This window comes from Cricetulus griseus, chromosome 2, assembly GCF_003668045.3.
Source record: "Cricetulus griseus strain 17A/GY chromosome 2, alternate assembly CriGri-PICRH-1.0, whole genome shotgun sequence".
Lineage (NCBI taxonomy): Eukaryota > Metazoa > Chordata > Mammalia > Rodentia > Cricetidae > Cricetulus > Cricetulus griseus.
The window spans coordinates 428,274,343-428,300,941 of NC_048595.1; the positions used below are offsets into that span (position 1 = coordinate 428,274,343).

The following is a 26,599-nucleotide window of genomic DNA, read 5'->3' on the forward strand; positions in this document are numbered from 1 at the left end:
CTACAGGTGTGTCTGACCACGCCTGTGAAGGCATGGTCAAGGTGAGGTCAGGATGGGATGGGATGGGCTCTTAAGGGGCTGCAGAGCACATGGGAAGCCCCTTTCTCCCTGGCCTCACTGCTTGTCTGCCCTGGGCACGCTCTGGGTTGCATTTGGCTGGTATTTATCTCAATAAAGATATCTTGACCTTACAGACTATAGATTGTCTGTTGTGGTCATGCAGCAATACTCCCCACCCATTCTTCCAAGTATGCCCTCTTACTTCGGCTCAGCACAGCCCCACTCTCCTGGTAGCCCTGGATCTCTAGGTCCTTCATCCGAAGCAATGCTGCTAGCTCCCTCCCATGACACTGCAATGCCAGGCTCACACCGATCAGAGGACGAATCAAATGCTGAGAGACCTTTGATGAAAAGAAGTATCAATTAACCAACAGATGCTCGAAAAGTACTCTCAAATGCTGTACTAGCTACTAGAAGAAAAATACTCAGGAATAAACATTTTCACAGGAACTTACAATTTCATAGACAAGCAATTCATTTACAAACACAATAGTTAAATTTACATGTTAAAAAGACCCAGGGATTTTCTTTGTGGCCAGGTATGGAATGGGAAGAATAAAACAAGAATAGGGATGGACAGAAAATCTACAGTTCGGGAGAGATGGCTCAATGGTTAAGAACACTGGCTGCTCTTCCAGAAGGCACAGGATCTATTCTCAGCACCCACATAACAGCTCACAATTGTCTATAACTCCAGATCAGGGGATCATGAACTCTCTATTTGCTTCCACAGGCCCTACATGCACATGGTGCACAGACAAAACACCTATACACACACAAAGATAAAGGAAAATCTTAAAAATAAAAGGGCGATATAGTTGAGAAGAGGGACGTGATGACTCAAGATAAAAGCAGAACATTCAAGGAAACCCCAACAAGGGGTGCGGCTGAAGCAGCACACCAAGAGGAGGAAAAAAACAGCAGAAAGATCTGGATATGGACTAAGAGCTGTTTCAGGGTTAAGAAGAGGTCAGAGTTTCAACCTATTCCCACAAATACAGAATAATTTAAAGTTACTGTTAAAAAAAAAAAGCCAGTTACCAAGAGACTAGAGTGGGAAGAAACAAACCAGCCCACTCCACACACAGTACAGATACACCGAGCACTCATGCAATAATGTATGCTCACACAGAATCACTTAAGCCACCTATGCAAGGTGTCCATTAGTCTGTGGTTAGAGGATGCCATCAGTTTCTTTCGCTTCCACCAGGGGCATGAACTAAAGAACACTAAGCAAAAGAGATGCCCTAGATCAGGAGGGTCAGCAAGCTTTTCTCAGCAAGAGCCAGATAGTCAATATTTTCAGCTTTGTGGCCCACAGAGTCTCTGCCGCAACTACTCAACTTTGCTGTTGCGGCATGTGAAAGCAGCCACAGACAATATGTAAACAAATGAGGTGGCTGTGCTCCAATATAACTCTACAAAAGCAGGCAGCAAGCCAGATTTGGCTTGCTGGCCATAGTATGCTTATCTCTAGCTAGATCTAAAATAAGGAGCATTTTAGACAAGGCACCCCAACATGGGCTTGAAATAAGGAGGAAGTACACAAGTATCTGAGGCACCAGGCAGACTCACCTGGGTCAAGATCCTAAGCAATGATTCCCCAGGCGCCCATGTTTTTGCTTCCCATTAAGTCTCTAGAGAAAACTAAAAGTGCAGCTTGTGTGGCAGCTCAGGCCATAAGGAAAAGACTTTCCTATGTTTCTCTAAAGATTTGGTCAGAAGAGGAAAAAGACCGGATGTGGAGGGCAGGTGAGAGCAGTAGCTCTTTGTACCGGACCCAAGAAATGTAGGTGTCCTGGCACAGGGTGTTAAGGGTGAAGTCTAGTTCAGCTATTGGTAATTTTTACTTTTTTGTCACTGGCACATACCAGCCTGGTACTGTCTCCCATCCTAGGTCCTCAGGAAGGACTTAGGCCTCCAAGACATACCACTCAGAACTCCTGGTTTTAAGACATATCCTAGGCCTGTGAGATGGCTCAGCAAGCTGCCAAGCTTGCTGACCTGAATTCAATCCCCCAGACCTACTCAGTAAAGGGAGAACTCATTCCTTGCAAGCTGTCCTCTGACTTCCACATGTACACTGTAGCACTCGTGCACACACATAATAAGTAACTCAAAACAGTGATTTTAAAAAGTAAGTATAAAAAAAAATAAGATGGTCTAAGCTCAACTCTATGCCCTAAGAACTATTTTGATAAATTTGGTCCAGGTCAAGGTAGATTAGAAAAACAGGCAAATAACTGTATGAAAGCCAATGGAGGTTTGGTGGATTGAACTGAAAAATAATTATCATTGCTAACCTAGCAGCCACAGTGGCCCTTTGGTGGCACCCCTCAAATAACAGAAACTCCTAATGTTAATAACCAGCCTCTCACCATGGTGGGTTGGAGAGCACCACATTTGAGGTGCTAAATATAACAACATGAAACATGGCAAGGAATAGTTTTTAACCAATACCTACCATGTCTATTGAAATAAGATATCATGGTCTCAGGCAACTGAAATGATCTATTGGACTACAACATCAATATAGAAAAAAGGTGTTTTTTAATCAGGAAATATTTCAACTTCCCAAATAGAATTCCTGAGCTATAATTAATTTCAAAGTTAGATAAACATTAAAATGATTTCTCTTGGGCCTGAGAGGGTTTCTCTGTTTTTAAACTTAGATGAATGTTAGTTAGAAGTCAACAAAATATGTATTAATTGCCATTTTAAAAAAGACTGGTATAAAAATATAAAATAAAACAAAAGACATGCAACCATGTAGAAAGATCAGTATACCTCCAAAGGCATAACAAGGAAAAACTATGCAGTGCTTTAGGTAAGGGACACCCTCTTTCATTCATGGAAGCGAAATACAAAGACATGTACTTACAAGCCAATTCAGTCCATACCCACTCGGAACTAGGCTCTGCCTTTGAAGAGCTTGTGATAGGCCAGGAAGTGTGGTGGGTACAACAGAAGCTACCACTAGTCCCCAGAGGGGGAAATACTTGTAATCCCACCCCCTAAAATCTTCTGATTTTCTGAAGAATATTTGTGAGTCCTAGGCAGGGGAGATTTGGCCAAATACAGGCTGGAGAGATGGGTAGGGGTTATGAGCACTGCCTGCTGCTCTTGCAGAGGACCTGGGTTCAGTCCCTAATATCCACACAGTGGCTCACAACCGTCTGTAACTCCAGTTCCAAGAAATCAGATGCCATCTCTGGCCTCTTTGGACACCAGATATGCACATGATGTACATACGTATGTACATACATGCAGGCAAAATACTCATACACATAAAATAAATAAATCTAATAAAAACTTAAACAGAAAAAGCAGGGAAAACAGTTATATTGGATACTAAAAAGAACAGGCAATAGGAAAAAGGGATCAGTAAAGAGAAATTTGTCACAAGTAGAGATAGATGCAGAATCATGAAGCAGAGACCCAAAGCCTTACATATTCCACAATTACTACAGAGAATTACGAACTATTAAGTTCCTCAAACTTTATAACACATGTGATGGCTCACACCTGTAAAATCAGCATCTGGGAAACAGAGGCAGAAATATTTGAAACTTGAGCTGGGCTAACAGCAACATTCCATCAAGGAAAAGAAAAGTTGGCTGGGCGGTGGTGGCTCATGCCTTTAATCCCAGCACTCAGAAGGCAGAGGCAGGTGTATCACTGTGAGTTTGAGAACAGCCTGGTCTACAAGAGCTAGTTCCAGGACAGCCTCCAAAGCCAAAAAAAAAAAAAAAAAAGAAAAGAAAAGAAAAGAAAAGAAATTGATGGCCAGGAATGTGCCTCAACTCATACAGTGTTTGTCTTGAATGCATGAAGCCCTAGGTTCAATCTCCAGCACCACAGAGAACCCAGCAGCTCTGAGGAGATGGGGGCAGGAGGAAAGAAATTGAAGGGTCTTTGGCTACATTGTGATTTTGAGGATAGCCTGGACTAAATGTGGTTCAGAGAGAGAGAGAGAGAGAGAGAGAGAGAGAGAGAGAGAGAGAGAGAGAGACTAAACAGAAAGTTAGTATCAGTAATTGCTTTAGAAGGAAAAAGAGAGAGTAGACAGAAAGCCCATTTGTGTCTTAAACTGTATACCTTTAAATGCTGCATGAAATGTTTGTCTTTGGCATGAATTACCCATTCAAAAAAAAGTAAATGAAAACTATCACAAGAATGAATAACAGACAAAACTTCCAACCGCATGATCTCACAGCCACACACACACCCGCCTAAAGTAGTAGCCGCCTACATCCCTGAGAGTGTCTACCAGCTATAGCTTCTTCCCTGCAAAGTTCCCTGCAGCCTGGGGTTTCCCTGGGATAACAGTCTTCTTTGTCTCATGATAAGGACTTTATCTGAACTTAAAATATACTTGCTAACCAATTGTTTTAAGCCAATGTCTCCCTGTGGCCAAGCAAACCTCACTTTCCTCTAAACACTAAAGCATGTTTCCATGACAGATCCTCAGCTGGAAGACTGCACTACGATAATTACCTTTGCCTTTAATTTTTCCTCAATTGTTCTATCATTACTCAAGTGTTCTTTATTACCTTCCCCCTGCCCTTGCCCCCCCACCAGGGCTGGTGCTCCTGGGCCATGCTAAACAAGTGCTCTAACACTGAGCTGGCCACATCCCTGACTTACTCTGTACTTTTGAAAGAAGAAATTACTATAGGAAACCTCCAGGAAAGCTGTCTCCCCACTCACACTAGTCTGAATTTGTAGGACGGTATAATATACAAAGAGACTAGCTATCAATAGGGATTCTCAAATGGATGGATGCCAGAATAAGCATCATTGAGGAAACAGTGCCCCCTGGTGTTGCCTAGAAAAAGAAAACAGGGGCTTTGAATGACTGAAATTCTGCATATAAAGTAAGATGGAAGAGTTCACAAGAAATTCAATTAAAGTCAACAAATGTGAGGGCTAATTACATAACAGGACTTGTTGATGGGCCTTAGAAATTTCTTCATAAAGTCAGTGACAATGGTGCACACCTGTAGCCATGGCTACCTGGGAGACTGTGTTGGTCTTGCCCCATGAGTTAGAGCCAGCCTTGGCAACATTGGAGAACACCCTTAGCCGGAGTATGGCTCAGTGGAAGACTGCATGCCTAACACGTGTGAGGCCCTAGGCTCAATCCCCAGTACCACAAACAAACCAGTGGTGAATGAGTGGCTCTAGCACTCAAGTATGGCTTTGCTAAATTATAGACAGACAGACAGACATAAATACCAGCAAACAGTCTTTCAAGAAGTCCTTTGCTGGCTGGAGACATGGTTCAGAGGTTAAGGGCACTTGCTGCCCTTCCAAAGAACACAAGTTTGGTTCCCAGCAAACACTGTAACTTCAGGTCCAGGAGATCTTTTGGCCTCTCAAGTACACAAACCCACTCACAGAAATACACATAAGTAAAAATTAAAATCTTTAAAAGAAAAGAAGTTCTTGGTTTCATTGTTCCATCTACAGTCTCTCTCTCTCTCTCTCTCTCTCTCTCTCTCTCTCTCTCTCTCTCTCTCTCTCTCTCTCTCTCTTTCTCAATTTGTTGTTTTTTATTTTGTTTTATTTTTCAAGACAGGGGTACTCCATGTAGCCCGAGCTGTTCTGGAACTCACTCTGTAAACCAGGCTGGCCTCAAACTCAAGAGAGTCTGCCTCCCAAGTGCTGGGATTAAAGGTGTGTGCCACCACCACCCAGCTCCATCTGTTCATTTATTGGTGCCAAACTATCACATCACCTATAGGAAACTTCAAGTAGACTATACCTTGACGTGGGAACTAGAAAGTGATGCATTTGCAGATTGCTCTGCTGGACAGACAATCTGCACCCTATGCCTCTCACTGAACTCTGATCCCTGAGTGTTACTGAATACAACAGCACTATTTATTGAATCTTAAAATTACACACACACACACACACACACACACACACACACACACGTATAAGATATAGTATCGTTTGTTTAACCATTCACCTCTTGGGTTATTTCTGGCTTGGGAACAAAGACAGCAGGACTAGAGAGTTAGCTCAGCAGTTAAGAACACTTGCTGCTCTTCAGATGACCTGGGTTCGTCCAATTCCCAGCACTCACATGGCAGTTCACGACTATCTGCAACTCCAGTTCCAGGAGGTTTGATCCCCTCTTCTGGCCTCTGCAGGTATCAGACACACTTGAAGTACATAGACAGATATGCAGGCTAAACACACACACACAAAATAAAGTAAAAACAAAAAGCCACAGTGGACATTTGTGAAGAAATCTTCGAGTGGTTCTATGTGGGGAAGGGGAGCTGAGAAAGTCGTTTCTTATTTGTGATACTGGGTCTTACTGTGAGGCTCTGGTCAGCTAGAACTCACTACATAGCCTAAGCAGGCCTCAGACTCATGGTGCTCTTCTTGCCTCTGCCTCTAGAATACTGGGATTAAAGGCATGCACCTCTATTCCTGGCTAGACATGTGTTTTCATTACTCTGAAGCAAATATCTAGGAATCAAATGACTGGATTAACTAGAGTATACTCAACCTAAAAACAAAAGTTGGGGACTGGAGAGATGGCTCAGAATTTAAGCTCACTGACTCTCTTCCAGCAACCATATGGTGGTTCACAACCATCTATCATGTGATCCTGTACCTCTTCTGGCCTGCAGGCATACATTCAGGCAGAACACTGCATACATAATAAATAAATAAATCAGAAAACAGCTGACCCAAGCTAGTGGGAGCTCACTGAATCTGGTAGGTGGCTTGGGCAGTTTGTGGGGCCACTGGCAGTGGGGCCAAAATCAAGTCAGTAGTGCTTGTCATACAATCATAAAGACCTGAGTTTGTAGCTCCAGAACCCACATAAAAAATGGTGAGCAGTTCGAGGCCAGCCTGGTCTACAGAGTGAGTTCCAGGACAGCTAGGGATACAGAAAGACCTAAACAAACAAACAAAAAGTGGTAAGCATCTGTTATCAACACTTCGGAGGCAGACAGGATGGTTTCTGGGGATTACTGGCCAGCCAGTCTATCCAAATCAGCAAGCTCCAGGTTTAGTGAGAGACTGTCTCAAAAAACAAGGTAGAGAAATGATTAAGGAAGACACCTGAAGCTGGACAATGGTAACACATGCCTTTAATCCCAGCCTAGTCTACCTAGTGAGTTCCACTTTAGCCAGAGCAACACAGAGAAACCCTGTGTGATGGTTTGAAAGAAAATGGCCCCCAAAAGGAGTGGCACTGTTAGGAGGTGTGGCTTTGTTGGAGTTAGTGTGGCCTTGTTGGAGGAAGTGCATCATTGTGGAGGCAGGCTTTGAGGTCTCATATATGCCCAAGATACCTCTCAGTGTCTCAGACTACTTCCTGTTGCCCTCTGATCAAGAAAGACATAACCAGCACCATGTCTGCCTGCATGCCACCATGTCCTATAATAACGATAAAGAACTGAACCTCTGGAAATGTAAGATACCCCCATTAAATGTTTTTTCCTTTATAAGAGTTACTGTGGTCATGGTGTCTCTTCACAGAACAGAAATCCTAACTAAGACACCCTGTCTTGGGGGAAAAAAAGGTGAGGGGAAGACAACAAATTTGACATTTGACCTCTACACATAATCTAACCATTTGCACATGCACCTGGCACATATGCTCATGCATTGTTCTCCAAACTGCCTGTGGTAGTTTGAATGTAATTGGCCCCCATATGCTCATAGGGAGGTGTGGCTTTGTTGGAGGAAGTATGTCACTGTGGAGGTCTCATAGATGCTCAAGCCACTCCCAGTGTTTCAGTTCACTTCCTGTTGCATGCTAATCAAGATGTAGAATTCTCCAGCACCATGTCTGCCTACACACTGCCATGTCCCACCATGATGATAATGACTAAACCTCTGAACTGTGAGCCAGCCCAACTAAATGTTTTCCTTCGTAAGACTTGTTGTGGTCATGGTATCTCTTCACGGCAATAGAAACCCTAAGACATTATATTCCCATCAACCACAGTGGATCAGTGGATATCTGGAAGAAATTCAAGGCTTCTAGTTTAAGTCTTATAGACTATCTCAAATCCTAAAAGAGATGAAAATAGGATTCAACCCAGATATACTAAATCCAAAGTCGGTTTTTTTTTTTTTTTGGTTTTTTATTTTTTCTTTCTTTTTTTATTTCCAGGTAATAGCCCTGGCTGTCCTGGAACTCTCTCTGTTTACCAGGTTGGCCTTGAGCTCACAGAGACCCATCTGCCTCTGCCTCCTGAGTGCTAGAAATAAAGGCATTCACCACACCCAGCAGTTGGTTTGTTTTGAGACAGAGTGTTATGTAGCCCATGCTATACTCAAACTCATTATGTAGCTGAGGATGGCCTTGAACTCATGATCCTCCTGCATCTATCTCCCTAGTGCTGATTACAGACATGTGCAATCATTCCCAGCTTTGAAAATTTGTCTTCCTTTGTTTTTTGAGACAGGGTATCTCTACTATGTAGCTCTGGCTGTCCTGGAACTTGCTACATTGACCAAGCAGGACTTAAATGCTGGGATTAAAGACATGTGCCACCACACCTGGCTGAAAATTTGTTCTTCAATTTATTATTAGTTACTAATAGGTTTTTTTTTTTTTTGAGACAGAGTTTCTCTGTGTAGCTTGGGAGCCTGTCCTGGAACTCGCTCTGTAGACCAGGCTGGCCTCAACTCACAGAGATCTGCCTGCCTCTGCCTCCTGACTGTTGGGATTAAAGGCGTGTGCCACCACGGCCCTGCTATTACTAATAAAAGTTCTTAGGGCACTAAAGCTACAAGCAAGAGGAAGACATTACCCTCTAGTCTGTAAAAGAGACCTTTAAAGTTGACTAAACTAATGCAGAGTCCAAATTCCAGCTCAGTTACGATAAGCTGGATGGCTTTGGACAAGTTACTATCAATCTTGGTTTCCTGTTCTGAAAAAAATGGAAATAATAATATCTATCTTATAAGAAAATCTATCTTATAAGAAAATCATAAGGACAAAAAGAGGAGAAACACTTAGAAAGGTATCACACGCCACCCTATTATCAAAGTGGTCTTGATAAATCACAGCTTGGAACTATTAAAGCCTTTGGTAAGCCAGGTATGGTGAATCTCAGCATTTGGAAGCTGAGGCAGGAGGACTGCTTCAAGTTCAAGGCAAACCTGGGCTATACAGTGATTTCAGGTCAATAATAAAACACTCAAAAAAAAATCAAGAAAAGTGAACATGGTATTAGGCGGACACAGGCATATAGATTTCTTTGAGTTCCAGGCCAGACAGGGTTACAGTGAGACCCTATCAAAAAAAAAAAAAAAAAAAAACGAAAGAAAACCTGGGGATATACTCAGTTGGTAGAGTGCTTGCCCAGCACCAAACCCTGGGTTCAACCCCTCATAAACTGAGCATGGTGGTGTATCTGTAACACTCAGGTGAAAGAATGAGGTCATCCAAGAATAGTCTAGCATACATGAGACCCTGGCATTAAAATAATAATATTGGATGAAGTCACCAAATACAATGTGAAGATCCAAACTCTGCTCCCTTTGCAAGACAAAGCTATACCAGTCAAAAATCCTCATAGCCGCTAGTCTAGTCAAGGAAATTTCTTTTTCTTAGAAAAGAATTTCAGCCAGGTAGTGGTGGTGGTGCATGTCTTTAATCCCAGCACTTGGGAGGCAGAGGCAGGTGAATCTCTGTGAGTTCAAGACCGAAGCGGTCTACAGAGTGAATTCCAGGACAGCCAAAGCTACACAGAGAAACCCTGTCTTGAAGAAGAAAAGAAAGAATTTCGGGAAACATAAGGGCACCCACCTGCACCCATATCTACATTGCACTTACCAGTGAAGAACTAGCCGGAGTACAGTGGAAATGCCAATTGAAGGGGAGCCCAGACAGCTCGCTCCGTACCCGAAGAACCAGTGCCTCTGCTTCTCGATCACAGGAGAAGGTAGCTTTGCTAGGATGAGCAGCATCCTGGTGAGCAGAATCTTTAAACAATGGGAGAAGCAGCTCCTCCAGATGGTGCAGAAAAGCTGAGGGGGGAGCAGTTAGACGCTTGTTCAGCTCCTAGAGAGACAGAGTGAGGGCATTAAAAGGAAACTCCTCAAAGGCAAGAGCAAAGAGGAATCCAGGAAGACAATGGGCAGGAGAGGAAGGGAAGGCAAAGGGTAAAGCACTGCAGCAAAATGAAGACAAGAAAAAGAGTTGCAAAGATCAACTAGCCTGCTCCACAGTTCTGGGAAAAGTCAACTTACTGAGGGCCTGTATAAATCATATAATACAGATGACAGTATGCATTATTGTTCATGCAAAATCAGTCTCCCCCCTCTCTCTTCAGAAATGTTTTAGATTTCTAAATTTCTTGGATTTTTGAATATATGTATAGATTTTCACCAGTTGTACAACTCTAGTCCCCAAATCCAAAATCTGAAATGACCTGAAAACTAAAACTTTTTGAGAGCTTGAGCATTGAGGATGTAAAAACTTTCATATTTTAGATCATTTCAGATTTTGCATCCTTAGAATAGAGATGTTAAGCCTATAATTGCTTCAAACCAATTCAACCTTCCTTGCCAACATATAGATAGACAAGTTGATGGATGTTAATGTCATATGAGGCCAGCATATCACACCACAGTGATACCTCTCTTCACAGTTATACTCTTACCTTAGCTCGCTGGCTGACCACCAAAGTATCCACCTGCTCATGCCACACCTGTTGAAGATCCGAAATCAGCAAGGCATACCCCTGCTTGGTGATAGATGCCTTGGCCAACAGTGAGTTCTCAGCAAGTTGTAGCCATGCCCATGGCTGCATCAACAGGCCTTGCTCTAGTTCTTCCATCTGCAGGAAAGTCCTAATTTAGCACAGTGCCTCTAGGAAATTCAACCTCTGAGAGGACCACTCACAATTCCATGTCAACTGAAATCATGTGAAAACCCTCCCCAGTAAAACAGAGGCATGAAAGCACACATGCCCCTTTATATAAACAGCCTAAATACCCCTTGACAACTGACTTAAAATTTATTTAGAATCTGAGGCTGGAGAGATGGCATAGAGGTTAAGAGCACTGATTTCTTTTCCAAAGGACTGGGGTTGGATTCCCAGCACCCACATGGCAGTTCATAACCATCTGTAACTCCAGTTCCAGGATATCTAATGCCCTCTTCAAGCACTGCACATGTAATATCTGAAAACATGCAGGAAAAAACACTCATACACATAAAATAAAAATAAGTAAAATCTTTTTTAAAGATCAGAGTATTTCTTACACTAAGTTCCTAAAGAACAGAAAACATGTCTTTACCAGGTATGGTGGTGCATGCCTGTAATCCCAGAATTGAGATAGGGGGCAGGGAGCTCAGGATTCCCAGGCCAGCTGCCAATACATGAGATAGACTCATCCTGGTGTAAAAGGAAGAGGGGATGAAGGAAAGAGGGAACAAAGGAGGAAGGGGGATGAAAGAGCAGATCCCTTTCTTCCATAGTGTTTAAACTCAGCATATTGATGCATTTAACGTACTATGGAAACCCGAGTCAATCCTATTGAATCTTTTCTTGAATCCTCTATATGTCGATGCTAACTTTCCCAGAACTTTTAGAAGGATAAGAATGATTCTTGTCTTGAAAAAAATTGCTGGGGCAGTGGTGGCACATGTCTTTAATTATTCTGGGAGGCAGAGGCAGGTGGCTCTCCAAGTTTGAGGCCAGCCTGATCTACAGAGTTAGTTCCAGGACAGCCAGGGATACACAGAGAACCCTCAAAAACAAAACAAAACAAAACAAAAACTAAATAAATAAAACTTAAGTCCTAAATGTGAGGGGCAGGACATTCAAATCATTTGGTTGCTAAAAGCAAAGTCTGGGTCAGTGAGATGGCTCAGCAGGAAAAGACACTTATGCCAAAACTGAAGACCTGAGCTGGCTCCATGGGATTCACATGGTAGAAGAAAGAATATCTCCCATAAGTCATCATCTGACCTCCACATGTGCACCAAAAAGTGCCTCGTTTCTTGTGTCTTGTTTTGTTTTTCAAGGGTTTCCTCCATGTAGCCCTGCCATCCTCTACCAGTCTGTAAACCAGACTGGCCTTGAACTCAGAGATCTGCCTGCTTCTGCCTCCTAAATTCTAGGATTAAAGGTGTGCACCACCACCACCTGTGCAATATTTTTTTAATATTAAAAAAAGAAGACAAAGCGCAGGAAGTTTGGAAGCAAATAATAAAATCCTAAAGCAGACTCGGTGATGCACATCTATAATCCCAACCCTGGGGAGAAGGAGGTGGGAGGATCAAAATTGGGCTGGGGAAATGGCTCTTCTGGTACAGAACTTGACTCACAAGGACCTGGATTCAGATCCCCAGAGCCTACGGAAAGCCTGGTGAGTGGTATGTACCTGTAGTCCCAGCACTAACAAGATCAGAGGCTGAGAAAGGAAGAGAAGCGGGGAGCTAGCTATCCAGGCCTACTTACCAAAGGTCTAGGCGGAGAGAGACTCTATCTCACACAAACAGTAGGAGGCACTTGAAGATCACTTCTAAGATTGCCCTCTGACCTATCTCTACATGCAGTGTACACACACACACACACACACACACACACACACACACGCAGGCACGCACATCCTTACCCCCAGATAAGAGAATATGAAATGAATAAATGAAATTAAAAAAATAAATGAAATTTTAAAAATCCCCAAATTAACCAAATTTCAATCTACATAGTGAGTTCAAGGCCAGCCTGGACTACATGGAAACCCTTCCAAAAACAAAACAAAACCAAAAAAAAAACAAAAAAAACAAAAAAAACCTAAAATGAGTTCCTTTTGAATTTTTAATTTAATTATTGTCTCCCAATTTCATACATATGTAATGTACTTTGATCATATCCCCCTTATCTAAAACGGAAATTGTCACTCAGATACTCAGAGTCTGCTCAAGCTACTTCTCTACAATTATGGAGAACTCAAGTGTGTATGCATTACGGGAGAAGCCCATGACTGTCATCACATTAAATGTGATGACAGTAATACAGTGACATGATAGATACACAGCGACACACACAAGGGTTAATAAGAGCAAGAGATGGGCTGGAGAGATGGCTCAGTGGTTAAGAGCACTGGTGGCTCTTCCCAAGGTCCTGGGTTCAATTCCCAGCAACCCACATGGTGGCTCACAACTGTCTGTAATCCAGCTCGAAGTGATCTGACACCCTCACAAGAGACATACATGCAGGCAAAATGCCAATGCACATAATAATAAATAAAGTCACCGAGAAAAATGCTGTGTCCTCAACCTAGTTAAATATATAATTACTAAGTCTGACAGAATTTATTTTTCCTGTATGAATAAAAAGCCATATAATTTCCTTATTATTTTCTTCTATAAATATAAAATGAAGAGAAGTGCCAAGAGGTGAAAAGTTAGACTACAAAGAAAATAATGAAATTTCTGTTTAAGTCTGATTAGCAGTTATTTCCAACTCAGTCTAAGTCATCAGTCTTCCTAGGTTTCAAAGCACCATCTCTTAATTTGCACTGTAACTAACAAAGTAGACTATAAATGTATATGGTCAGAAAGACTACATATAGGACAGCGATCCTTTAAGATCACAGAACCTAGCAGGGCGGTGGTGACACATGCCTTTAATTCCAGCACTCAGGAGGCAGAGGCAGGCAGATCTCTTGAGTTGGAGGCCAACCTGGTCTACAAAGCTAGTTCCAGGGCAACCAGAGCTGTTACAGAGAAACCCTGTCTTGAAGAAGAAGAAAAAAAGACAACAACAAAAAAGATCGTAGAACCTAGTGACATTGCTGCCATCTTGGTTCAAATATGTGTGCTGTGTGATTGCTGCACTGTAATGAAATGGCCCTATAACACAGTTCTCAAAAACACAGCCATTTCAAGAGATACATGACTGCATAGATGGTGGTTATTTGCCAACAGCCTTGAAACCGTTTGTGCAGAAATGGGTATTTCCATCATGTGCTGTTCCAACAGGGAAAACTGGTGTTGGGATGATTAAAGAGTTTTCGCTGGGCAAGAGTTTACATTGGAAAAGATTAGAAATAGAAATGAAGTTGCCAAACCCTCTAATTTCCCTTATAGGCACATCTGGCATGGACTCTAAAAGTCACCAAAATTGAATTTATTGCCCTAACTGGTCCTTCCTTAAGTCTTGAAGGTCAAAACCCACAAGTTGATGTTTTGTCTGAATGGGAGGAAGCTGTTTAATGTGGCCAGGGACAGCTGGCCCTATAAAAATGTGGCAAAGCATTCAGCATCAGACCCAGGCTGGCTGCTCCTATCACTCAGCCTGGACTGAAGTTAAGTGTAACTCGGTGAGTCAGGCATGATGAGGCATGCCTGTAATCCTAGCACACAGGAGGCTGAGGCAGGAGGATCTTAATTTGGAGACCACCATAGCAAGAGACTCTCAAAAAAAAAAAAAAAAAAAAAAAAAGCTCAGTGTAATGGCTTGGGGCCTGAGATCTTCCCCAGCACGGAGGGAAAAGGAATCTAAGTCTTCTGGGTTTTACTTTCCCCAGCGCAAGTTGATCTTCAAAGAACTCCTTAACCAATTTCACCGGTTTAATTCTTTTAAGAGGGAGAAAGTGAAGTTGCAAGAAGTTCTGTCCCTCGGCCCTGTGCTCAGGGTAGTTCCTATAACACCCTGCAGAGGGCAGCAAGGCCCTACAGACCGTCCGGCGGGCCACGCCCTGTGCCACCAGAGAGGGCAAACCTAGGCCCTGAAGCCAGAGGCCACCCCGGGAACGCCGACGGCGTCCATCCACCACTCTTGCAGCGCCTTCGTCGCCGGCTGCACGCAGGTGTGGCTCAGGACCCCAAAGGGGTAACAAAGCTAATTCAGCCCAAAGGGTCGAAACATCGACCAGCTAAGGAGGAGCCTCCTACGACACCCGCGAAGACTGCGGCCGAAGGCGGACTGCGCACGCGCAGGACCGCCCACTCCTGGAGGCCTGCCCCAAAGCCCGGGTTGCGCGCGGTCCCTTCTGGGAAAAAGCACCCGGGTAGCGGGTCACAGTGAAAGTTTCTCTCCACTTTTCGGCGTGCGCCCGGACCCAAATCTTGGCGCCGACTCTAAATCGATCCCACCTACCGTCAACGGCTGCGGGAGCTCCCACCCTCCTCACGGCGGGCCTGCCCTCGTGTGCAAACTGAAGGGCCTAGGGTAGACGCCACCCCCCCACACACACTCGGGAAGGCGGAGCTTGGGGCACGGGGCGGAGCCAAGAGCTGTGGTGGGCGGGGACCCGGAACCTCACTTGTCAAGATCACTCGCAGCTCTGTCGCTTTCCGAATTCCTTTCCAGTCGAAACAAAATACTACTTCCTCCTTGCCCCTTCACCATTATTGCCGTCTTTATTATAGACTGCCTTCTGCTTTACATTTCAGTTACGAATTTAAATCTTAAATGCAGGGAAAGGGCATGGTCCCTGTCACTTACGAATTTAAATCTTAAATGCAGGGAGAGGGCATGGTCCCTGTCACATTCAAATCCGCGGATGCAGGACCTAGCTCGTGGGAAGCACTAGATATAATATTTGAATGCTAGAGTTCATTTAAGGGGCATTGACAGTTCACAGGCAAAAACATCATTTATTCACTCATTCACCCTCTAAATCCAGGGCCCCAGTATCTGAACACGTTAGCCTGATAAAGAGGAGGAAAGGCAGCCCATTCTACTGGGAAATGGTGCATCTAGGTGGACCACATACACTTCCTCACTGGGAGAAAGTATTGCCTTGGAGGCAAGACTCCAACAAGCTGGGAGTTACTGCTAAACTAATAAAGACAAAAATGGTGCTCTTGGCTAATCACTGGGACCTAAACCCTTCTCTGTTAGCTATAGGGCATAACTCCTCAGAGTCAGGCAACAAGTTGGCTGTCTCTCCTGTTTTAGAGGGCCGTCCTTCCTCATCCTCAGTGTCTTCAGGCATTGGGCAGAGGCAATGGAGAGGCTGTGGGATGCAGGAACACAGATTGTTGATGGCTGATGGAAGCCCATACTCTTGAGCAGAATTCTCCCTGGACTTCTGCGTTTCTTGGGCAGTGAAACAAGTTGGCAGCCCTTGACCTAGGCCTCGCTCAACCCGAGTACCTGCAAAAGAGAGATTGGTCAAGCTGGAGGGGATAGCTCAGCTGTTAAGAGCTGGCACTGCTCTTATAGAAGGCCCAAGTTCCAAGGCTCAGCACCAGTATCAGATGGCTTACAACTGCCTGTAGCTCCACATCTGGTGGAGTGGGTGGTGTATATTCGTGTGGATATACCCACAGACACACATACATACACTTAATTTAAAATAAAAATAAATCCTAAAAATAAATAAGCCAGGCATGGTGGTGCATGCCTTTAATCCCAGCACTTGGGAGGCCGAGGCAGGTGGATCTCAGTAAGTTCCAGGCCAGCCTGGTCTATAAATGGAGTTCCAGGGCAGCCAAGACTATTACACTGAGAAACCCTATATCAATAAAATAAAATAAATAAGTTAAAAGAGGGGCTAGTCTGCTCACTGCCCAAGCAAAGGAGTAATGACTTCCCAGCCACTCCCCTAGGACCTGGTTCCAACTTACCAGAAATGGTGTTTTCTAGAAGAAAGCCCAAAAGACCAGCTAGAAAAATTGGTTCTGCCAGCAAAGAACGCAGGGACATATCCAAGGGGCTCCAGCCTACAAAGGGTTGGGACCAGGCAGGAAGGTAACTGATATTGTCCAAGGCAATGTGTCTTCCCTTTTGGACCTAAACTAAGTCTTGAACCAGGGACAGGTTTCACTAAGCCATCTTTCCATCCCACTTTTGTCCCTTTCCCGCCCTAAGGCCCTTCTTAACACCGTGTTTTCCAAGCACCCAGATACCTTCCAGATACTCTTTGTCTCAAGCTCCCTTTCTCTGGAAGTTTGGCATTAAAAAGCCCCCCATCTCTCCCACTTCCGGCCTTTGGTGCTCTAGCCTGAGCCTCCCAGTCCTACTAACACTTCGGACCATATAATTCTGTTGGAAGGAGCTGTCCAGTACATTGAAGGATGCTTAACAACTTCTCTAAGTACTGAATGCCTGTAACAGTCCTTTTTCTCTCCGGACACGGTGGTGCACACCTTCAATCCCACCACTGGGAAGGCAGAGGTAGGGGATCTCAAGCAAACATACAAAATACAATACTCTTTCTCCCATGTGTGACAACCCAAAAAAATGTCTCCAGACATTGCCAGATGTTCCACATGAAACAAAATCACCCCCAGTGGACACACCACTGCTCTAAATAAACCATGCTGTTTTCAGATTTCAGGATACACTACTTCTGTCCCATAATCCTAGCTTTTCTCTTTGTATATGATGGAATCATGATCAAGATGACCTTATCAGCTGTCCATACGGCTTACATCTATAATCTTGTCACTTGGGAGTCTGAAGCAGGAGGATTGCCAAGAGTTTGAAACCAGTCTAGGTTCCAAAATGAGACCCTGTCTCTCACACACAGAAATGGCCTTTTGCCAAGTAGGTTTAAGTTTTTTCCATCCTCAAAGACCAATTTAGTTGTACTAAATCACCTCAGGAAGAGCTACTCTTGCCCTTGAGTACCTCGGGTCCTTTGTTGTTTGTTTTTGCTTTTGTCAAAGTCTCTCTGTGTACCCCTGACTGGCCTGGAACTCACTGTGTAGACTACTGGCCTCAAAATCACAGTGATCCCACCAGCTTCCCAAGTGCTGGGATTAAAGAAAGGCATGATCCATCATGCCCTGCTTACAGCTCTTATCTTAACCTTTCTTGTTATGTTCCTGAGCAAGTCACCTCTTTCATAATACTGTACAACCTGCAAGTACTTTTGCATCTTGACCTAGTTCGCTTTAAAAAAAAATTAAAAAATCGTTTAAGGGGAGGAGTTTTGCAACTTGTCAGCTTTAACTGTCAACTTGTCACCACCTAGAGTCATCTGAGAGGTGAGTCCCAATTGAGGAATTGCCTAGGTCACATTGGCTTGTGAGGAAGTCTGTGGGGGATTGTCTGTATCAGTGGTTAATTTAGTAGAGCCTGGCCCATCGTGTGGCCAAGACATGTGGTCTTCAAGTGTGTAAGAAAGTTATCTGAGTGCAAGACAGCATCCCCCATGGTTCTGCTGTACTTTGGCTGTGAAGGGAGTTCCTTCTTTGAAGGTAATATGTGTATATTAGCAAGCAGGCCTGCCTTCAAGATTCTGCCTTGTGTTCCTGCTAGGGCTTCCCTCAATGATGGAATGTGACCTGGAATTGTTAACTGAATGAACTTCCCAGCCAAGTTGCCTTTGGTCCCGGTGTTTTACCACAGCAACAGAAATAAAACCAAGACACAAAAGCACAAAAACAGGAGCACAGAGATCAATGAGTATTTGCTAAATAAATGAGTACATACAAAATCCCACTGTGAGACCAAGAATTCAGAGAGCCTAAAGCAGTGGTTCCAACTTTCCTGATGCTGTGACCCTTTAACACAGCTCCTCGTGTTGTGGTGACCCCACCACCACCATAAAATTATTTTTGCTGCTACTTCATAACTGTAGTTTTGTTACTGTTGTGAATCATAAATACCTGTGCTTTCTGATGATCTTAGACGACCCCTATGAAAGAGTCATTCAACCCCCAAAGGAGTCATGACCTACAGGTTGAGAGCCACTGGTCTAAAGCTTCAACCCTACTCCTGTTTTCTTCTCCACCCCACCTACCTGTGTTGAGCAAGACTGGGGCTTCCCGGAGCCACCTTGGCAGGAGCAAGGCCATAAAAATGGAGAATCCCACGATGAAGACATTTCTCCCTGAGTCGATGTCAGCCAGGTGGAAGCTAGAGAATCCAGCAGACAGAACTACCGCCTGGGTCACTCCCAGTACCCCACCTGCCTCATACAGAAGAAAACAAGGCAATGGGAAGAGGGCAAAGCTCAGGGTTTGTAGAACAGGCAGGTTGTAATGAGGAAAGATAACCAACAGGCTTGTTTCTGAGTCTGCAAGAGACTCAGTTGGGCTAAGAAAACAAGAGCATAAGTCCATATCCATTCAGAGAAGTTAGTTAGAAGGAGATGGCACCAGCCTAGCCAACTGGTTAGGCCAAGCAGTATTCTAATACCTGTCTTTGCATCTATTCACTCACCAAGCACAGGCAGTGGAATGTTGGTGAATAGCTGAGCCAGCCTTGGGGAGAACCCAAGGCCCATGCAGAACAGCCCCACTAGGTGGGCTACTCGCCGTGAACCAGTCTGCGTGAAGAAGAGACACCAGAAAACACAGCCATCTCCTTGGATCATACCAGATCTTTGCCTGGCCCACTCCCTTTCATCCTTAGTATCCCAATTGAAATGTGACCCTTCTAAGCATCCCAGCCACTCCTAGCCAAAGGTACCTCTTTGCTAAGCCCATACACCAATGCTTTCATGATAGTGCTTATTACTCTCAACTTATGCTATATATACTTACTTTTTTATGTAGTTACCAAGAGAACAGGGCTTTCTCTGACTCATTCTTCACTGCAATGAGCCTTGGCAGAGCTCCCGATGCACCTGACATACCGATTTCCTGTTTCTCCACATTCATAGCACTTAGCACTTCTAGTCACCTCCCCCAGTGAACTGCCTGACTGAAAGCCGGCCCAGCTGACAGTTAACCAGTATGAGCTCCTGCCCCTGTACGTCCAATCCCCTCAGTCCTGTCTCAGATCCACCTACCTGGAAAAGGCTCATTGTGCCTACATTAGGGAAGCTGGATGCAGTGCCCAGGGGGCTCCCCAGCAGCCCTGCCAGCACACTGCCCAGCCCCTCCAGGCTCAGCCCTCGACTGCAGGCATGTGGCGGTGGAGGAGACAAATGCAACAGCTGGCCACACAGGGCATAACAACCCAAGGAACTGGTGGAGGCTGCCAAAGCCATGGAGATGCCTGCAGCCAGGGCCTTAGGTGTCAACAAGGGCCAATCCCACTCACCTGAGGAAGAAGAAGGAGTCATCTAGAGACTGATTCAAGCCTGGAGCATTCCTCTGCCTCTAAATGCCTGTTCCACAAGAATCCCAGATGCTCTAACTTTTCAGGATAATACTGTGGGGCACAAAACCACTGAACTCTAGGAGAGAGACCCTTCTCTTCATTGTCATCTACAAGGTCACCATTGGTTCTGTTCCTAGTCTCATTTCCCATCCCATTCCACTTTACTTCAAACACACTAGCCTTGTTTTAGGCCCTAGACTTGCTGTGTTCCTTCCACAGGGCCCTTGCATGTGGTGTTTACCTAGCAAGATATCTCCTGTGTCCTGTCCAACTAGCTCCTCCTCTGGCCACCTCTTACATCTCATCTCATTTCTTCAAGGATTATTTCCACCACCACATTCAAGTGTGGTGATGCATCCCTGTAATTACAACACTTGCAAGGTACAGGGAGTTTAAGGCCATTCTTGATTACAATGCAAGTTCAGGGTCAACCTAGACTATGTGAGATCCTGTTTCTAAAAAAAAGTGGGGCGGGGGATGTAAGAACTGGGGGATGGGGAGCAGTGCCGTGAGATACTGTCTTCGGGACAGGATGTGACCATTGCACTCATGAACTCACAGCAGTTATGGTTACCTGCACCAGACCTGTATAAGATCAAGATCCCAGCAAGGAAGCATGAATGAGGTAAAGGCTCATGAGGCTTCACCCCTAGCTGAGGAGCTCTGTTAGGTGATAGCTGCTGGGGAAGGGAGAGTCGTTTTTCTTCAGAGGTGTAGACCCTAGTAGGTTGCCCTTACTCTAGCAGATGGCCCCGTACCCATACAGGCAGCACTAATCAGACTCAATGAGTCAGTTTTTTAAAGGACATGGAGATGGTATGGGGCTGTGTTGTGGGCAGTGGGAGGAAGAACTGGATAGGATCAAGATGCATAGTAACGAACATGTCAAGAAATAATAAAATATATATTTAAGAAGAACATTTCTAAAAAGAAAAAACCCAAGTTTAAAAAAAAAACCACACACACACACTTCTCTCAACCCCTCTAATAGCATCAAATTCCCCATTATTTTCTCTCACCACAAATTCTAGTTTTACTTAGGTACTTTTACTACAATGACAAATTCACATTTACTTAGTTGCTTATTTGATTCCTATCAATATACCCCCAATAGACTGTCAGCTCCATGGAGCAGACATTACTATTGCTATATTCAATACTATGCCTACCATGTACTTAGGGCCTCATTAGACCTCAACGGGCCAGAATTAAACTGTTAAATGAAGGGCTGAGGTAGAGTTCAGTGTAAGGTACTCCCTGAGTATGCACTTGTTTGACCCCTACCACCATGACAAATAAACATGAATGACAAAATTTCACATACACTGACGCAAGGCAGTAACTCTACAGCAATGTCCACAGAGGCTGATAGTGAAAACCTGTTAATTCGTCAGGAATATCAGGAGTAAGCAGTGGAATGGAGAGTAAGTGTACATGGTATAACGTCTCCCGATACTGACCCAAATAATACACCTGCACTGAAGTGGGGGGCAACCCTCAAGTTGGCAATTTCTCCACCTGTGTTTTGAGCAAACAGATTTAATTCCAACGTGAGAGGTGAGCTCCATTAAATCTTTTGTGCAACTTTTCTTTTGATACAGGGTCTCATGTAGCCCAGGTTGGCCTTGAACTTGATATGCAGCTGCAGGTGACCTTGAATTCCTGATCCTCCTGCCTCCACTTCCCAAGTATTGGGATTGCATATATAAACCATCTCACCTGGCTGAAGTTTGTTAAATTGTGAGTTCAAAAAAATAGAAGCCTTGATTTGAGCCAGAGAATGGGAGCATAGGAGAAAACCTACCTGGGTGAGGCAGCCAAAACCATGGTGCCTCAGTGGAGTCAGACAGATGCAGGGGGTTAACACTCAGACCCAGAAGGGCAGAGATGATCCACACACAGGCCACAGGGGTAAGCACCTGAAGGACAATATTGAGATGGAAAAAAGCTCCCTCCTCCCCTAGAACCTTCTGAGTCAGCCTGGGCGGGGTCACCAGAAACTCAGAAGTAGGAGACCAATAGAACATTCCATGTCAGTCCCACACACTTTGGTCTGTTTCAACGATTTGATTTTATTTTTGAGATAGGCTCTGTCTATGTAACCCTGGCAATCCTGTAACTCTCTATGTAGGCCTGGCTGGCCTCAAACTTACAGAAATCTGGCTGCCTCTGCCTTCCAAGCATTAGGATTAAAGGCGTGACCCACCATGCTTGGCTCAACTATTTTATTTTTATTTGTGTATGAGGGGGGGCAGTGCTTGAAGGCTAGAAGAGGGTCTTGGCTTCTGGAGCAGGAATTACAGGCAGTTATGAGCCACCCACATGTGTGATGGGAGCCAAACTGGGGTCCTCTGGAAGAGCAGAAATATCCTGTTTTGGTTTGGTTTGAGTTTTTTGTTATTGGTGGTGGTGGTTTTTTGCTTGTTTGTTTTTTGGTTTTTCGAGACAGGGTTTCTCTGTGGCTTTGGAGGCTGTCCTGGAACTAGCTCTTGTAGACCAGGCTGGTCTCGAACTCACAGAGATCCGCCTGTCTCTGCCTCCCAAGTGCTGGGATCAAAGGTGTGCGCCACCACTGCCAGGCTTGTTTTGGTTTTTTTTGTTGTTGTTGTTCACATATTTCAGGCTGGGCTGAAACTTCCTAAATAGCAGAACTTGAACTCCTGAATCCTTCTGCCTCCACCTGCCCAGTGTGAAATTACAGGTGTGTGCCACCTCACGTCTGTCAGCCCTTCTCACTTCATCTGCTCAGAGCCCCTGCATACCGAAAGAAGTCGGAAGACAGGAAGATAAATGTGAGTGGAAGAAGCTGAAGCTGGCCTCCAGGAGCACAGCGGTACCTGGCAGGAACCCAAGTGCTGAGAACACACCACCATGAGCAGGATGAGCCTAGGAAAGAGAGGAGTTTTGTGGGTCAGAAGCATCAGAATCAAGAATGAAGGCAATACAGGTGAGCAGAACATCATAAAAGGAGGTCCCAGGGAAGAATCTCCAAATACAAGGGATAGGGAGGCACCCTGAGGTACCATAGCATGTGACTACAAACATCAGGAGACTGGATGAATTCAAGAAAAGCCTCAGATTCCAAATCGAAAACCAGCTATCCCTACCCAGGTGTCTATGGAATCTGATAAGCTGGAAGCTCTGTCCTCCCCAGGCCTACACACCCCCTGGGTGCCACCCCCACCACCTCTGAGGACACACTTACAGCAAAGCCAGGCCCCAGTGAGCGGAACAGAACTGTGCCACCTCCTTGTGGGCAGAGAGCCCTGCTACAACCAGGCTGGGAGCCAGCACCAGTGGCCCACAGTAGGGGAACACACGGCCAGGCACCCCTAGAAGTCCTATTGTGCCCTGCAGCAGCCCGGATACCACCACTGCCCCCGACACCTGATGGAGTAGAGGAGAGGATGGGTAGAAGACTTTCTGCTCAATCAAGTTAACTTTAGCTTGGACTTTCTTTCTTTCTTTCTTTCTTTCTTTCTTTCTTTCTTTCTTCCTTTCCTTTCCCTTTCTTTCTTTCTTTCTTTCTTTCTTCCTTTTTGTAATTTATTTACTTTTATTTTATTGGCATTGGTATTTTGCCTGCATGTATGTCTGTGTAAGGGTGTCAGATATTGGAGTTAGAGACAGGTGTTAGCTGTCATGTGGGTGCTGGGAATTGAACCCGGGTTCTCTGCCTTGCTCCTTCCCCCTTAGCATCAGTGTCTGCATAATGTAAATAAGAGCATCTCCATGCTGGGACTATCCAGTCCTTCCACTATCTTTTCCCAGGCACTCACCTCTCGGAGAGAAGTGTTCCAGAGCTCCAGGCCATGGCAGCTTGTCAAACTACACAGGCGCAGGGAGAGGGAAGCTGCAAGTTTGGGGTACAGAGAGGTGTGAATGGAATGGAGACTCAGTGCTCTCCTGTCCTAACTGATGCCTGGTATGACCCCAAAGACCTCTCTCTACAATACCCAGTACTAACTGCCCAACCTCCGGCCAGCACATACTTCTGGTACTTCTGCCATTAGCCTGCCTTTACTCTGTACTCACCATTTCCAGGTGTCTTGGTGGTCAGAGGTAGCTTCTGGTTTGTCAGCACCAGTGCAGGGATAAGAAATTCTAAAGATGGAGCCTGGACTAGAGGCAGCCTGTATGAATAGCAGCCCCAGCAGGTTTGGAAACATGTGACAGTTAACAGGACTCCCTTAAGTCTCTTTCTGGAAGCCTACTCCCTGTCTCAAAGGAGTTCCTCTCACCTGCTGCCCATCCAAGTTTGCAGGACCGTAGACACACCACAGGAAAAGAAACTGGAAGCCAGGAGCTGAGCAGGTGAGTATGAGAGCCCTCCTGGGGGAAGATTGTGAAGCAGTAGCAGGTGGGAGGCACAGAGCAGAGATGCCAGGACCAGGAAATGCTGCCGATAGAGGAGTACAGAGGGGCGAGCTTCAGAAATACCTATCTAGGTTTCTCATGACTCCCTCCAAATACCCATCTCAGCCAGTGCCAACTCCTGCACCTCTACCTCCTACCTGAAGAGCCAGAAGACAGCTGAGACCCCAGGTGGTAGGCCCACACCAAGAGGCCCATGGGTGGGAAGAGGGATTCTGCAGAGGGGGCAGCTGTGTTGGCAGGCGGGCAGGGGCGTCCTGGGAGCTCACAGACAGGAGTGGACTAGGATGGAGTGGTGACCGGCTCATGCTGCCCTGATTGTGTGTTGGCTGCCCCAGGGCTAGTTGAGTAAAGTAAGAGATCAGGGTGAGGGTGGAGTGCGCTGGCTCTGGGGGCAGGGGGCGGGGGTGTCAGTGAAGCGGAGAGAGAGAGAAATAAGGGTTTGGGAGCAGGACATGGCTCTTTCACCTTTGCCCAGCTCTTGAGTAAATTTCATCAGCCATTAACCTAGCAGCTGAGTTCTGGACCCCTCCCTCAAGAAGAATTTTTGTCCACACCTCCTGCTTTTAGACCATGCTCTGGAAATGAGGGTTAGGGGAGACCTATCAAAATAGCCTGAAGAAATTTTGCAAACCACCTCTTTTCGTCATCAGCATTGAGCACCATCTATTAGGTACACTTTCCTCAACCAAACAAGACATGCCCTGGATCAGTTCAAAACAAAACTCATGCATAAAATGCCCACATTTCATGACAATGAACACTACATATAATGCACTCACTGTAAAGCAAGAGTAATTAATAGTAATGTGTACTTCAAAATGTGAACGCTTGGGTGCAAGTAAACCAGGCAATGAAACAGTCTGCCAGCCACACCCATAAATAGGATCACTGTGGATTTGATAGCTACACTGCCAGCCAATGACATTTACTGGTAATTCAGATGTCAAAAGCAGTACTGACATTGGTGACCTGGTTTTCTAAAATAGTGAGCAAACTTTTGGTAAAACATTGAATAAAGAATACATTGACTTTATGTGGAAGTATAATTCCATGAAAATTGAGGTTTTGATTTTTGAGATTATAATTAAATCATTAAATCATTATAATTTCTGCATTCCTTTTCCTCAAAACTCTTCCATATACCCCTCCATCTCATTTCTCAAATTTATGTCGTGTTTTTCATCCTTTTTGAAAGCTTTTTTCTTTTTTAAATTTTTTTGAGACATATTAACCATTTTATTAGAGGCCCGGCAGAGTAGGGAAACTAAGACAGAAGAGAAACTGGGGTTATGGCTGACCACCATGGCCGGTCGCCATAGAGAGAGAGAGAAGAGAAGCAGAAACAGAGAGCGAAGAAGAAACAGAGTTTTTTGTTTTTTTTTTAATTTTTTACATTCCAATCCCAGTTCCAGTTCCCCCTCCCTCCTCTCCTTCTACTCTCCCCACCCCCAATTCCTCCCATCTGCTCCTCAGAGAGGCTAAGGCCTCCCCTAGGAAATCTAAGTCTGTCCCATCATCTAGTTGAGGCAGGACCAAGGCACCTCTCCACCCTCAGTCCCCTGTGTCTAGGCTGGGCAAGGTATCTCTCCATATAGAATGGGTTCCACTAAGTTTGTACATTAGTGTTAGATCTTGGACCCACTGCCAGTGGCCTCACATATTGTCCCAGTCACACCATTGTCACCTACATTAAGGAAGTCTAATTCGGTCTTATGCAAGTTCCCCATTTGTCAGACCTGAGTCAGTGATCTCTCACTAGCTTTGGTCAGCTGATTCTGTGGGTTTCCCCATCATGGTCTTAACTCCTTTGTTTATATTATCACTCCTCCCTCTCTTCAATTGTACTCCAGACCTTTTCTTCAGTGTTATGACATGAATAGATATATATACATTACTAACTATAAACTGCTCAGTCTGTACAATGTTACTCGTAGGTATGTTTCCAGAGCTGACAATTTGTTATTGGATAACCAATTGGTATGCTATTCCCTGGGGAAGACTTTTCTCTCTCCCAGTATTCCTTCTTTGTGTTTAATTCTTTGTATAGGTTTGAGTCCCCAGGTTGTTTTTTATTTTTATTTTTTTCCAAAATGCACAAAAATGTTTCATGTTTGTACTTAAAAAATAACTTTCGTCCCCCCCAAAAAAAAGAAAAA

At 44.7% G+C, this 26,599-nt stretch overlaps 2 protein-coding genes across 4 annotated transcripts in view; both read right to left on the reverse strand.

Moving 5' to 3' along the window:
• Nhej1 (non-homologous end joining factor 1) overlaps nt 1–15,278 on the reverse strand; it is a 95,844-nt gene extending 80,566 nt beyond the window's left edge. Inside the window, exons 1-4 of the mRNA XM_027397253.2 lie at nt 15,162–15,278; nt 10,710–10,886; nt 9,881–10,108; nt 263–401 (exon numbers count right to left, since the gene is read on the reverse strand). Of these exons, the coding sequence (XP_027253054.1) occupies nt 263–401; nt 9,881–10,108; nt 10,710–10,886 (544 nt within the window). The 5' untranslated portion in view covers nt 15,162–15,278. The remainder of the gene's footprint in view (nt 1–262; nt 402–9,880; nt 10,109–10,709; nt 10,887–15,161) is intronic.
• A 121-nt stretch (nt 15,279–15,399) lies between these two features.
• Slc23a3 (solute carrier family 23 member 3) lies at nt 15,400–24,748 on the reverse strand. 3 transcript variants are annotated; one of them, XM_027397254.2, is made up of 12 exons: nt 24,581–24,748; nt 24,308–24,465; nt 24,102–24,199; nt 23,846–23,919; nt 23,272–23,453; nt 22,829–22,952; nt 21,871–21,985; nt 19,753–20,006; nt 19,182–19,287; nt 18,760–18,927; nt 16,637–16,732; nt 15,400–16,163 (listed from the first exon to the last, which is right to left on the reverse strand). In XM_027397254.2, exons 1-12 carry the CDS (start codon nt 24,746–24,748, stop codon nt 15,880–15,882), a joined length of 1,827 nt encoding a protein of 608 aa, XP_027253055.1. In that variant the 3' UTR covers nt 15,400–15,879. The 3 variants fall into 3 exon arrangements, with proteins under 3 accessions (XP_027253055.1, XP_035296932.1, XP_027253056.1); XM_035441041.1 differs by having other exon boundaries at nt 24,081–24,199; XM_027397255.2 differs by lacking the exon at nt 19,753–20,006 and having other exon boundaries at nt 21,871–21,916; nt 22,826–22,921.
• Between the last annotated feature and the right edge of the window lie 1,851 nt (nt 24,749–26,599).

Excerpts from the sequence above, each read along its gene's own strand:
- Slc23a3 (XM_035441041.1), bottom strand. The coding sequence starts at position 24,748 with ATGAGCCGGTCACCACTCCATCCTAGTCCACTCCTGTCTGTGAGCTCC. Across the intron at positions 24,200-24,307 it reads CAAACTTGGATGGGCAGCAG|GCTGCCTCTAGTCCAGGCTC; the intron begins GTGAGAGGAACT and ends CTATTCATACAG. Across the intron at positions 16,164-16,636 it reads TCTAGAAAACACCATTTCTG|GTACTCGGGTTGAGCGAGGC; the intron begins GTAAGTTGGAAC and ends TCTCTTTTGCAG.